The sequence below is a fragment of the Diceros bicornis genome, chromosome 6, assembly GCF_020826845.1.
Source record: "Diceros bicornis minor isolate mBicDic1 chromosome 6, mDicBic1.mat.cur, whole genome shotgun sequence".
Taxonomy (NCBI): Eukaryota; Metazoa; Chordata; class Mammalia; order Perissodactyla; family Rhinocerotidae; genus Diceros; species Diceros bicornis.
The window spans coordinates 90391829-90406111 of record NC_080745.1 but is presented as its reverse complement, the minus strand read 5'-3'; the positions used below and the strand labels follow the sequence as shown (position 1 = coordinate 90406111).

Below are 14283 nucleotides of genomic sequence, written 5' to 3'. Positions count from 1 at the left end.
CCTGCCTGTTTCTTGCTTGTCCCAGGGCCCTTTCCTGGAAGATCTCAGCCGAGTTCGTTTCAGGCCCTGCTGCATGCCCTGGGCTGACTCCTCTTCTGTGTAAGGAGGATGCCATGTCTCTCTCAGGCTTGGGGGAGGACTGAATGAGAGGCGGAATCAGGCGGCCCCAAGTCATGCCTGATGCCACTCTCTCCGCTTCCAGGAAGTCCTCCCTCTCCCCCTCTAAGCCCATGTCACAAACTGCCCGCCTGACACACACAGGACTGTCTGGGTCAGTTGTTGCTTCGCAGGCGGGCGTTGTCTTCCCAACACTGGACAGAGCCCCCAGGAGCCCCCAGTCTGGGCCCAGAAGGTGCCCTGCCCTTGACGCCCATTTGACAGTGATGGGTGGTTAATGAACTCTCAGCGAGTAAGCCGCAGGGCACCAGCCCTGATCCCGCCCTGCCTCGGGGGTTCAACTCTGCGACCCGGTGCCTTACACGGGATGATCTGGATGACTCTGGCCTTCTTCATGTTGGCTGGCAAGTTGCCTGTCCTCATGTTCTCCTTCATGATCCGGACGTTTGTCAGTTTCTGCAGTCAAGAAGGATGCAGTCACGCAGTGAAAACGCTGACCCTCCAGAGCAAATTGCTCACCCTAACAGTGCTGCTGTCAGGGCACCTGTTACGAGGAAGCATCTGTCTCCACCTCCAGACATCTCCCGAATCTTGGGGAATAAAAATGCACGCACAGCACGTTCTTCTGCAGGGGCTGCTGCTAAGCTCTGAGAGCCCCCAACCGCTCTTCCCTCCAAAGTCACAGGCTGGGAGAGCTCCCCTGCTTCTGCGGGGCCAATCAAGAGCGGAACGACTGAAAGTAGCTTCCTTTCAAGGGTCGCCTGTCTCCCGTCAGAGCCAGTCGGCACTTACCCTGAACTCCTCCTCCAGCCCGATCTTGTCGAGGTGGGTGGCCGTGCCGTGCAGCGTCTGCAGGTGCTTCTCCAGGGAGGACACGTCCAGCTCGGTGTCCCCGTAGAGGTAGTACTCCAGTAAGGCTTGGTAAATGAAGGTGTACTGCATCTGCGGGGGACCAGTGGAGCCGAGAGAGGGAGGTTTGGGGAAAAGCCAGATGAATGGCCATTATAACGACCACTTGTGGCCTAGAGTCAGGATAACCTAACAGCTGGCATTACTGAGGACGCTCTCCCCTGCAAGCACCGGGGGGGAGAGTCGCATGTGTCCTGGGGTGGCGGAGGCGTCTGGGTTTGCTTTGGGAAGCTCAGACCGGGACGAGAGGCTGGGCCAGGGGAAGCGGTACTCACATCCGTTTGAACCATCTGAGGGCGCTGATTGCGGATCCTTGACACAAACTCGAAGACGTCCACCTTCTGCTCGGCGTGCATCATGTCCATCATGGCATCGATCACTATGAAGGTGCCCGTCCGGCCCACGCCCGCGCTGTGGGGAAAGAAAAAGATGCCCTGTCATGAGTCACTTTCCCTCCAAAGTAAACGACAGGGCCTCAGAACATGCCGGCACACCAGGACAGAAGGACACGCCGGCCCTTAATTGGGAGACTTAACCTCATCACTTAACTGCAAACTTTCCTTGGTTAATAAAGAAAAATCTAGGGTGAGGCCACCAGAGGGCGCTACAATCTTAGTAAAATGATTTCAAATGGTTCCTCTAACAACTATAGAACCTCTGTTAAAAGGCATAGCAACAAGAGCCGGAGTGTTCAACAGCAGAGGCTGAGATTCACGGCCATGGAGGGGGCCAAGGATGAAAAAGGATCAATGGCCAACGCGCTGCCCTGGTCACCATGGTCAGGAGGGGGTGGGCAGGAGGAGTGACAGTGGCCATTCAAGATTTCACATGCACCGCAGATGTGGAGAGGTCAGAACAGAACTGAACCCGCTCCCCGCAGCCCCCGGCCTGCACAGAGGCCGCCTCTGATTCTGCCATCCAGAGCTGAGCCAGCCACCCACGGCAGGGGCCCGAGGCAGGGCTGTAAGGGACTTGTGAAGCCGAAAGTAACTGAACACGCAGCTCCCCTGCCAGCGACTCCTCCAGCTGAGGACAATTCCGACCTTCTGCCCTGACACACTACTGAGGAACGTCCCCACCGTCTTGGCTACAGCCAAGGGGTCTCTGAGGGGTCTCACGGAAATGCCTGTGCAGGGACTTGGGCCCACCGGGTCCTCCCACCTAGAGTAGCTCCCGCCTCATGAGGGAGGGCCTGCTCACTGGGGTGTCACTTTGATCAGACACTGAGTTCCCAGCTGTACAGACAGCTTCGTTCTGAGTACCTTGGCACTGCCAGGGACAAAAGACACCTGCCCAGTGATACAGGTGCTCCAAGTCTGCCACACAGGTGTTCAGCAGAAGCAACATGGACACTCTGGCTTTCACGCAGTCTGAGCAAGAACACGAGCCGCCAGCAAGACTTGGCTGGGGACAAACGGCTGGACCTCGCCCCACCTGCTCCACTGCAGTGCTGGGGGGAGACCACAGGGCCCGGGAACTGCAATCTTACAGACCCTGTCACCTCACTTCATGCATAGTTGTCCAAAGTCCCTCAGCTCCCAAGGGGCAGAGCCAGGATCCCATCCCTGGGCAGGATGCCAGGGGCCTCCCCTTTGACCCCCAAACCTCCCTGCCTCAGCAGTGAGGGACACAGCAGAAGCCACTCAGGAAAAGTATCTGGGCTGGGGGTGGAGAAAGGCCCCAGCCAGCGTCTTCGGGTTCTGACTGTGCATCTACAGGAGGAGGGGGAGTTCGGCAAGGGAACCCGCCTCATCTCTGTGTCTTTGTCTTAAAAAACAAAACATGCACAAGCCAGTCAACCAACCCGAAGTCCAAGCCCTTTGCACATACACGATTTTCTGCAGAAGCCAAACTGGGCATTTAGACACGAGCCACAGAGGTGGTTAATGTGCCTGCCCTTCTCTATGGCTCAGAGAGCCGGGAGCAAAGAAATCTCAAAGTGAAAACAACCAGAGGACACCAGGGCGTGCAAAGGCAGGGGGAGACACGTTCTGGAAAAAGCGACTGTTTTCAGAACCTGCTGTTTCACAGCCTAAGGAACAGTCACAGCGGCAGCCGCTTCCATCGCTGCAGTTCCTCGTACGGAGGAAAGCCCACCCCCAGGTGCGGGTCCCCAGGCCCCCCGAGGCTGTCCTTCCCATTACAGATGAGGAAACCCGGGCTGGGAGAGATGAAGTGGTGGCCAGCAAGGGGCAGCCTGGACGCAGACCCAGGTCCCCAGGTCACCCAGCTCGGGATGGCTCTGCTAAGGCGCTATTCACTGTGCCCAGGGCGGGCCCCCAGCCCCTCTTGTATAAAGACTTGAGGGGCTCCCTGTGGAAGCATGGTGTCTATCTCTGTTCCCAGAAGTGACCTGGAGGTCCCCGGGGGCGGTGGAGGGGAGGCCAGGTGGACCTGCCCAGAGCCCCACCCCCACCATCCACCTGGGCCTCTCGGCTTCTTTAGATATTAGGGTTCCCCTCAGATGCCATTGAAGAAAGGGCTCTGCTCCCACAGAATGGGCTGCATGTCCCTCCAGCTCTCACCCTGAGGGATTCTCTGAGCTGCCACCTAGTAACTACAGGCTGGTGTGCACAGTGGGCGGGGGTGCTGCCACATCACCCGTGTCTGCCCCTCTGCACACCCCGATATATCGGTCCACGGGTCGTTTTCCCATGACGCGCCGAGTCCTCCCTGGAGGGCCCCGCCCTGCGGCCCCAGCCCAGACGTACCTACAGTGGACCACCACGGGCCCGGCGTGCGCAGGGTTGAGTGTCTTCACTTTTTTCAGGAACTTCAGCATCCCGATGGGGGTGAAAGGCACTCCGAAGTCGGGCCAGCTGGTGAAGTGCAGCTGGGAGACGAGCCGCGGGGCTTTGCAGCCGTCTGGGAGCTGCTTCGGGGACATGGGGAGACGTGAGTGAGGTGGGACACTCCCCCTGCCACATCGCGTCCTGAGGATGGTTGCTCAGGGTCCCCCTCCGCCATCCAGGCCATGGGCAGTCGTGGGTATGCGTGCGGGGAGGGGCCCGTCCTGATGGCAGGATGCCCTGGGCCAGACACAGCACCACGGCTGCGTGCACGGACAGCAGAGCAGGGCCCACTGGCGCCTGTCCCAGGACCAGGCCAGGCAGGTTCCGGGCAGCCAGGCAGATCCTTAAAGCCGGCCCTAGGGCTCGCGGACCCCACTGGTAAGCAAGGTGGCCACGTCCCAGTTTGCCTCGACCGTCCCACTTCATGCCTGTGGTCCTGCCTAATTACCAACAGCATACCCTTTCACTCCCAAAAGTGTCTTAATCTAGGGGGAAAAGATGATGTGGTTGGCCTACATGTAGGAGACCCCTACCCCACCCCAGACCCTCCCTCAAAGCCTCTGTCAACTTTCATAACCCAGAGCCCTTGAGTTTAGTTCTCCACCCCAGACCATGGAAGGTTATACAGTGTATTTGGAAGTGTGTGTGTGTGTGTGTGTGTGTCTGGGAGGGAGGCAAGCAGGGGAGAGTGAGACTGATCAAGTTCATCCTCTTCTCTTTTTTTGCTGTGGCTTCTGGGAACCTCAGACTCATATTCTGTGATCTAATGACGCCCATCACTCTACCTTTGATTCCTGATAACATGAAATTCTGTTTTTTCCATTTTTTTATTTTATCTCTTAAATCTCTATTTCCTCTGCCTTGTATACCGGCATCTTTATTTATTGAAGACTGCCTGAAATCCTTTTGCAGGGGGGAACTAGTGGGAAATAAGTGTGAAAAATAATGAGGAAGCTACAGATATAACTTTGAAACTGTTAAAATAAATCCCACATCACCATCCCAGTGTGTGAAATAACGCTGTGCTACTGAGTGGGGACCCCCAACCCCCATGCCCCTCCAACTGACTCAATTTCCTCCCCCCAGAAAGGTCACGGGGGGCCAGGAGCGTCCAGCACTGTCCAGAGACTCACGTGCACCTGTGTCTGGTCCGCCTCTGCAGACTCACATCCTCGGCCCACTAACGCTGCTCCTGCCCCCGTATGGCACGTCCTGCAGCCTCAGCTCCCACTCAGAGGGAGCTGCTGCAGTGCTGGGGGGCGGAGCTCCTCACATTATAAATGTAGACGTGTATTTGCTCTCGAAGAACTGCCTTTCCAGAAAGTCAATAACTTAAAGCGCTTACCGACTGTATGCAGAACTTCCGGATGGTGTAGTCCACCAGAACCACGCAGTCCTCCACACACACTCGGATGTTCCCGTAGGTCCAGCAGCCCTGGTCCGGCCAGTACTGGTAGCACTTCTCCTGCATGGAATAATTGAACAGAAACAATAGGTCTGGGGTGCCTTTCATCGACTCATCACCCCATCCCCGCCATCGACAAGGCCTCACACACACCAGGTTCGAGTCAAACAGTTCTCGGAGGCGGGTGAGTGTGTTTTCCATCTTACAAATGGGGAGACTGAGGCCACACAACTGGTTAAGGGCAGCCCTGAGACTGTAGCTAGGACCATCTCTGATTTCAACAGCAACGGTGTCTCAGTCATTCATCATTCACTAACCCCACATATTTATTGAACCGTGTTGCTGAGCCGGCTCCCTTCAGAGCCGGGAACCTGATTAAAGTGGCCCTCGGGCTGGGGCGGGGCTCATCAAAGCCCCCCCCCCCAGGACTGTGTGTCCCCAAACCCTTCCCATTGGATTCAGCTGGCTGGTTTTCCTGCCCAGCTCACTAAGGACAAACTTATTTTGCATCACTCCAGTCCACTGTGGGAGAGTAATGAACCTGTGTCAACTTAACGCTCCTCCTTTTCCCCCACAAGGACGATGCTGATGCAGGAAGCTGCAGAGGACGGGCGCACTGTTACCAAGGGGCAGATCCTTTACCTCCCTCCCAATGGCCCCAACACACGGTGGGGACTGGGCACTGCCCCACCTAACCCAGAGTCAATCCTCCCACGTCCCCTGCCCCTACCCCTGAGCACGGAGTACGTGAATGCACCCGGACCACTGAGGGGGGAGAAGACCAGCTCCAGGTGCCCCAGGAGAGTCCCTGGGAGTCAGTAAGCCCTCCAGACGTCTGACAGTTCATCCGGGAAACTGCCCTGAGTGGCAGAGCTAATGGGTTAGTCACAGGATTAATAATCACAAAACAAAAGGCAGCTTGGTATTTACCAGAGCCCAGCATTTGTGTTACGACACCCCCAGGACAACTTCCCCTCCTATAACCGGGCTCTGAGTGTTTCTGAAGCACCCGGGGGAGAAGCAAACCCCTACAGATCCTGGTTTGGGCCAGTCTTGGCCTCCTGAGGACCCTCGAGACCCCCCCGAGATTCCCTCCTTGAAAGACCCTCCCGAGACTCCCGCCTTGAAAGACCCTCCCTCAGGGCCGAGGGCTGTTTCTGAGGCCCCCACAGGGCCCGGTGTTCGTGGACGTCTTCATGCCCTCGGCCTCCTCGTCTACACAGCAGACGCTGTCCCCTCCCTCCATGTCAGATCATGAGATGCCGGAGCAGCTGCATTTCACAACCTTTGGCAGGATGTTGAAGCCAGGGCGACCACAACAGAAGTGCAAGCAATTAAGAAAAAGGGAACTCTATTGAGAAATGATTTCATCTGAAATGGTGAAAAATCCAGATCCAGAATCAGGCCAGCTCTGAGTCACAGAAATGGAAAAATCCCGTAGGAGGCTTCGGAGACAGATCAGAAAGAAAATGTCACGTAACGTGGCAACAGGCTGACTGAAGGGGAAGATGGGGGCGTTCTGGGCCCACTGCTGCGACTTCTGCCCTGGTCTCATGTTTGTCAACAAGATCCCCTGGGGGCCGGTCCCAGGGGGCTGCCAGTCCCAGGGGACCCTCGGCCACCGGTGAGGCATCTGCCTGCCCTTCTGGGGCTGGGTCCTGCTGCAGTATCTGCTTCGCGCAGGGGGACATCCTCCGCAGCCCCTCCAGCAAAGGAAGGGTTAAGTGTCCCTGCCCGGAATCCCCTGGCCCCTGCTGTCACTCTTTCCAGTGAGAGAGGATGGCCAGGGCAGGGTCACACAGAGAAGGGTGGCCTTCCCCAGCCCTGTCCCCACTCCCTGGAAAACAAAACAAAAACCTCCCTCCCATCCCCGACCGGAAACGGTGGTTGGAGGCCTTTTCCTGTGCTTTTCAGCGTGGAACAAATTAGTGAAGGTGGCACCGGGGGACGAGGGCCCTTCATGGCCTGCCCTGACTGCCTGTGGTCCCGGCCTCCCACTTCGCAACCCTGCTGAGCTCCCACGGCCTGTTACATCCCCTGCCCTCAAAGGGCAGCCCCTCCCTGGAACCCTAGCCAAGCCGCCTGGGCTTCCCCCGGGACAGGCCAGTGTGTCCCACGCCAGTGAGTGACAACGAGGGACAGAGGCCAAGACCAGCACCTCTGCTGCCTGGCCCGGTGCCAGGCACTGGCGGGCCCGGGGGAGGGACCAGCAGGACAGACAGCTCCCACCAGGCTGGGCCTTCTTCTAGGCCTGCTTGCCACCGGCTTTGCTCTGGCCCTCATGCTAGAACACGAAAGAACAGTCTCCCCACCTCCAGCAAGTCTCCCTCCAGCTCCCAATTCTTTCATTCTAGAGAGTGAGCTCACTTCCTAAAACACAGGCCCCTGCTTACTGCTAGAAAACCCTTCGAGGGTCCCCGACTGCCCCTGCCCCCACCTCAGCCAGCATTGGAGCCCCACATCTCCTCTCCATGATGCACTTCTAGTAGTTCTGCTCCTGGTGCGGGCATCCTGGGTCGGGGCCCCAGATTACTCATGGCCTCACAGACACATCGCGCTGCCCTGATGTTCTCTCTGGCTGCGTTTGGTGAAATTCCTTCTGGTCTTTAAGACCCAACACCACCATCACCCCCTAAATGAGTACTCCCGCCCCTGACCCCCTCCAAGGGGACTGCTCCCACCCCTGGGCTCCCTCCTCCACGCCTTCTGGAACCGTAATCACGCTGTGTTCTGGTTTATTCCTTAGGGCTCTGTGTCCCTTCAGCTAAAAAGTGAATGACCTGAAGGCACGGAAATGCCTCTGCATCTCTGCACCCGGAGCTGAGCCCAGCGCCAGGCACACACCAGGCCTTAGCCCCGCGCCCTCTGGGTGGCTCACCCCTCCCCGACCACCACTGGCCCCGTTACTCTCCATTGTTTTACGCCTCCTCCTGACACAGTCCACATTCATCTGCTTTCTGTGCGGTGCCTGCCTCTCACGGTGGACTACAAATCTCAGGAAGGGGGGTTTGCCTGCTGGTTTACCGCATACACCCCCACCTGGGGCAGTGCCCGTCCGGGAGAGCAGATGCTAATGAGTATCGGTCACATTTAGAAAATGAATCCGCTTAATTTGCTTCTTTATAGAGGTTTCAAGTTCTTATAATGTGCAAACATTTCTTTCTGAATCAGAAACAGCTAATTAACTAAAGTGGGATGACAAAGCAACATTCTTTCAACACACCTTGTTTTTCAACTGTTTTTCTTGAGTCTGGATAGTAAGCAAGAAATCATTTTTACTTATAGTGTGAGGCCCCCGATGTCATAGGCCCAACATATACTAAAAATCTAAATTCTGAAATCCGCAGCTCCCACCATGGAGGTGGAGCTGCCAGGCGGGCCGGGGATGGTCCCTGGCTGGAAAGAGAAGGCTCCTGCATCATTTTTATGTCACGGTCTGGAACAGTGAGACACTTGTAACACAGAGCATTTATTTCATGATAAAAATGCTGTGAGCTCCTGAGGGCTTGTTTCTCCTTCTGCAGAGACAAGAAGGGACAGAAAGAGGAAAAGGAAGTGGTAAGCACGCCCCCAGCTAAGCAACAGCGGCCGACAGGAAAGGCCCCGGTGAGTCAGGGCCGGGCTCACCTCTTTCCTTTCTTTCAGGTTTGTCAACATGACGATGGTCGCCGACTTCTGCTCCCAGATCATTCTCCAGAAGTCATTAACTGTTTCCTGTTTCGGGCCTGTAAGCAGAGGACGGTCCCAAAGTCAGACACGAGAAAGTCACTGCGGGTCCCAGCCCCTGTCACTCTGGCCTTCGGGCGGCGGGACGGCTGCCCCGCAACCTCTCTGAGACACCAAAGGGCTGGCTGGTCTCATTCACCCCACACAGAATTCCAGAATCAGGAGGGCTGGGGGGGACCAGTAGGTCGCCAGCCTCCCCATCCCCTCCTGCCACACCTGGCTACCCCGCTGCAGCTGGGAAATCCTCTGGAGATAAAGAACTGGACCCAGTCGGGTGATTACATTCACAGCCTATACAGGGGTCTTCAGAGGGGAGCTGGGTCTAGAGCTGTGTGTCAGAGTGGTCTGTGGGCACTCTGGGGCTTGTTAAAACCTCAGAATACAACCCCACGCCAGAACTGCTGAATCCGAATGGACGTGTGTGAGAGAGACAGACAGACAGACAGATGCTGACTGCAGGCTGACTGCCTCACCCTCCATGTCTAACCCCCTTCCCTCTGTAAACGTCTCGTCTCTCAGCCACCCTTGTAGATAGTGAGAATTCGGTGCTGTCCAGTGAGATGTGGGCTGAAGTCCCTGGGGAGGGGATCTGAATAAAGATAAAGTGGCCCTGGAAGAAAGTCCTTTGCCCTTTGCCCTCCTTCCTGCCTGAATACAGACACAGTGCCTGGAGGTGCAGCAGCCATTTTGTGACCCTGAGGATGACAGCAACAGGCTAAGTAGGGTGGAGCAGGAAAATAAAGAGGTCCCTCTCCCTTGAGCTGCTGCCCCAGCCCTGGGCTGCCTTCCTCTGGATGTCTGCTTACGAGAGAGAAAAAGATGCTTCTATTTGTGTCAGCTAATGTTTGCCAGGTTTTCTGATATTTACAGTTAATTCCTGATGTACTGGGTGTACCTGTATGTGCATCTCCCTATCTCTCAGGGAATCTGCACTTTTAACAAGCTCCCAGCTGACTTTGATGTACACTGAATTTTGGGACCCATTGCTCTAGAGACTTGCCTAAGAGTGAGGAAGTCTGGGAAACCTAGTTTTAGCTCCACCGACGCCTGAGTGCCCCGGCACCAGGTCCTGGGGATGACAACTTCTGGGTGATGGATGATATGCTGGATTGAAGGTACTCAAAAATACAAGGGGATTACATGCTAAGGGCGTGCTTTCATGGCTAGAGGATCCTCATGGTTACGGCCTTGATCTGAAAGGCTACTCACTACCGGCGCCCCCGCCCTGATCCTAAAAAAAACCAACAACTCGGGAGCCACGAGGAGCTCAGCAGCTGAGAGAGATTCAAGGTTATCTAATGCAAGTATCAACACGCTGAAATGGCAATCCCTGGACCACTGGGTGCCCTGAGTGTGAATCATGCAGGTGTGGAAATACATATGTGACTGTTGTCTGTCTGCATGTATACATTGTGTGCACACACATCTAACATGTCTGTTACACCCATGCTTGCATATGAGAGACGCCCCGACATGCTCCATGTCTGTCTGCCCGGACCACAGTGGGGGACATATGCTCGCAGGGGTTCCAGCTCTTCTGCTCTTTTGAAGCTTCATCATCTCACACTATACTGCTTCCCAGACTCTGACGTGCAAAATGACCTGGGAGTGCTTGCTAAAATGCGAATTCTGATACGACAGGTCTGGGGTGGGGCCTGAGCCCCTGCATTCCTAACCAGCTCCAGGAGGCACGACACCCCGGGTCAACGGAGCCCCCTCTCACGAGGCCCTGTAAGAGTCACGACATCTCTGCATTCCGTGCGCTTCGGGGAAGTCTGATGGACCGTGAGCAGGCTATGCGAATGTAGCAGGAGACACAGACAAAAGCATACCTAAATCCTCGGCATCGTGGGTATCAGATAAGGAAACAACAGCCATCATGTCATTTTACCAAAACCATGTTCTGAAAGTAACTTAGTAACAAGCTTACCTTGAGCTGCTATGAATTTATTCTTCTCTTTGTAACCCTAGAAAAATAAAATCAGACATAATTTTTCAGAATCACCTTTGCTGAAAGGATTGTTTTTTTTGGTGTTGTTAAAAATGTAATACATATTCATCATGGAGAATTTGGAAAACACAGAAAAAAGTAAGAAGACAACTCACTAGTAACTTCAGAAATAACAAATGCTATTTTTGTATACTCCTCTTTAGTCTTTTTTTTCTGTGAATACCTTCCCAGACACACACACGAGCACACACACAGACATATATTTTTAATCAGTTAATATGTACAAATTCTTTTAATTCATATTTTTATGATAATTTTATATTAAATGATCTTTTGTGTGTGTGTGAGGAAGATTAGCCATGAGCTAACATCCATTGCCAATCCTCTTCTTTTGGCTGAGGAAGATTGGTCCCGGGCTAACATCTGTGCCCATCTTCCTCTACTTTATATGGGACTCTGCCACAGCATGGCTTGACAAGCGGTGTGTAGGTCTGTACCCGGCATGTGAACCTGCAAACCCCTGGCCACCGAAGTGGGGGGCATGAACTTAACTGCTACACCACCAGGCCGGCCCCTAAATGATCTTTTCAGGTTCAATTAAAATGAATTAATAATCCCTTGCAAACAGTTTTACCACAATTCATTTAACTGGTACCTCCTATTCTATTTTGTCAGTAGTACAAATAATGCTGTAATGAGCATCCTTGGTGCTCAGCCCTGGTTTTTGAAAATGAATCCCCAGATGCAGATGCTAATTCAAAAGGCCTGGATGCTTTCATGCTCTCCATGCTTGTAGCCAAACTGCCCAGGGAGGTGGTGACAACTGACATTTCTGGCCCCAAAGAAGAGAGTGCCCACCGGTCATGATTCACACTCAACCCCCAAGTGGTCCAGGCGTGTGCTCCCCGCTAGGTAGGGGACAGGAGGATGGCAGACTTACATCTATGTATGAAGCATTAATATAGTCTGAACAGGAGGTTCCGTCCCCTTGGCTCAAAATCACCCTGGAATGATCATCTGCAAAAACCAAACAAACCCATGATATTAGAGAAGGGAATCCCATCTTCCAGACATTCCTCTCTTCTACAGTCCTAAATGCTACAAAGGACACAACCAGGTCTTCCACGGCCACCACGTGGGCAGAGAGATGTTCCTTTAAACATTCCCACGAGGCCCCTGGTGTCAGAGGGCGAGAACACATCTGTTTTATGGTACTCTGTATTTTGGCATCGAGCACGGGGCCCAGGGGCCCCATAAAACCTTCAGGAGGATGAGAGAGGTGAGAATTTCAGTGTCCAGGAGTGAGGCCTGCTGAATCATCACTAGAAAGAGGGCAGCAGGCTGTGCCAGGACCCTACACTGTGGTGACCATGTTCTCTGAACCCCCAACTGGGCCCCAATATTGACAAGTGAAGGGGCACTTAGGGGAACTTCAGGACAGGAGAGCTGGGGTCCACTCTCCCGGGCTGTCCAGGGAGAGGACCCTTAGACCTGGGGACAGATGCACATTTCAGTCCGGGGTCTGGGACCCCATCCTCATCCTTCAGGTCCGCCCTAGAGCTGGACGGTAAGCAGGACTCACACAGGCCTGGACTCCGCACGATGGGCCACCTGCCCGGAAGATTCCGGCCTGTGGTACAAGCAGTTTTCCAGAGTGGGAGGACTGACCAGGAGGTGCTGTGTGTGTGGTTGTGTGAGTGTGTGAATATGGGGTGTGTGTGTGTGCGTGTGTGTGTGTAGTGTGGTGTGTGTGTGTGTTTATAGTATGTTTGAGTGTGTGTGGTGAGTGTGTTGTGTGAATTTTCTGTGTGTGTGTGAGTGTATGAGTGTGTGTGTGTGTGTGTGTGTAGTATGGTGTATGTGTGTATGTTTATAGTATGTGTGTGTGTGGTGTGAGTGTGTGAATATGGGGTGTGTGTGTGTGGTGTACGTGTGTGTGTTTATAGTATGTGTGTGTGGTGTGTGAGTGTGTTGTGTGAATTTTCTCTGCGTGTGAGTGTGTGGTGTGTGTGTGTTTCTGGGGTGTGGTATATGTGTTTGTGTGTTTATAGTGTGTGTGTGGTGTGTGAGTGTGTGAATATGGTGTGTGTGTGCGTAGTGTGGTGTATGTGTGTGTGTGTTTATAGTATGTGTGAGTGTGTGTGTGAGTTTGTTGTGTGAATTTTCTGTGTGTGTGTGTGTATGGTGTGTGTGAGGGGTGTGGTGTATGCGTGTGTGTTTATAGTATGTGTGTGTGTGTGTGAGTTTGTTGTGTGAATTTTCTCTGTGTGTATGTGTATGGTGTGTTTGGGGGGTGTGGTGTATGAATGTGTGTTTACAGTATGTGTGAGTGTGTGTGGTGTGTGAGTGTGTTGTGTGAATTTCTCTGTGTGTGTGAGTGTATGGTGTGTGTGTGTGTGTTTATAGTCTGTGTGTGTGTGTTTGTTGTGTGAATTTTCTGTGTGTGTGTGTGGTGTGTGTGAGGGGTGTGGTGTATGCATGTGTGTTTATAGTATGTGTGAGTGTGTGTGAGTTTGTTGTGTGAATTTTCTCTGTGTGTGTGTGTATGGTGTGTGTGTGGTGTACGTGTGTGTGTTTACAGTATGTGTGAGTGTGTGTGGTGTGTGAATGTGTTGTGTGAATCTTCTCTGTGTGTGTGTATGGTGTGTGTATGTGTGTGGGTGTGTGTGCATGCACCCACATGTTGGGGAGGTTTCAGCCAGGGCCCCATTATGACTTTTGTGGGTCCTTGTCACTTCTGCCTTCATGGACCCCTTTTTCCATAAAAAAGTGTTAAGTATTTTATTTTAGGACTGTGTTAGTAGTTAGTATAAAGATGAATGTAATCCAGGCAAGATTAGGCATATATTTTTTTCCGATTTTAAAAGAAAGTAGATGGTTTCATGGGCCCCTGAGAGTGCTGTGGCCTGGCCCCGGTCTCCACGCTGGTGTACGAGTGTCGGCCTCCCCGAGGAGTAGAAACACGGAGGATGGCCCGACTCGGCCCAGGGCCCGGGGACAGTGCTGCTTCCAGAGGTTATTTATGCTGCACTGGGCACAGAGCTTGGGACATGGTGGGTATCTCATATGTGTTTATTGCATTAATTATTGAATAATTTTATGTCCTTGTCACTGCATTGTCCCATCCTAGTCCCCACAGGACTGAACCTAACTGAGGAGGGTGTGGATCCGGGGCAAAGACCCTGGATATCGGCTGTGTCCCATCCACCCGGAAGGCAGCTGGTGACCTCAGACACCTGTTGTCTGGGCATCATACCACTGGGCCGGATCTATCGTGCTGCTAGCAGAGGACGGGCCAGTGCAGCTCGCAGGGACAGTCACGGCCCACGTGGGGCGGTGAGAGTGTCAAACCCCAAACTTACAGCCTGCGCGAACTTGGCCGT

General features: G+C 53.9%; 1 protein-coding gene across 8 annotated transcripts in view; it reads right to left on the bottom strand.

Annotated features, from left to right (window-relative positions):
• Positions 1-14283, bottom strand: part of PTPRE (protein tyrosine phosphatase receptor type E) — a 172619-nt gene that overhangs the window by 12771 nt on the left and 145565 nt on the right. For 7 of the 8 annotated variants that reach the window (XM_058544283.1, XM_058544284.1, XM_058544277.1 and 4 more), the window contains 8 exons: positions 11841-11917; positions 10880-10916; positions 8851-8948; positions 5164-5283; positions 3738-3901; positions 1302-1437; positions 910-1059; positions 480-573 (listed from right to left, as the gene is read on the bottom strand). In XM_058544283.1, coding sequence (XP_058400266.1) covers positions 480-573; positions 910-1059; positions 1302-1437; positions 3738-3901; positions 5164-5283; positions 8851-8948; positions 10880-10916; positions 11841-11917 — 876 coding nt within the window. The remainder of the gene's footprint in view (positions 1-479; positions 574-909; positions 1060-1301; positions 1438-3737; positions 3902-5163; positions 5284-8850; positions 8949-10879; positions 10917-11840; positions 11918-14283) is intronic. The other variant, XM_058544280.1, reaches the window with a different exon arrangement.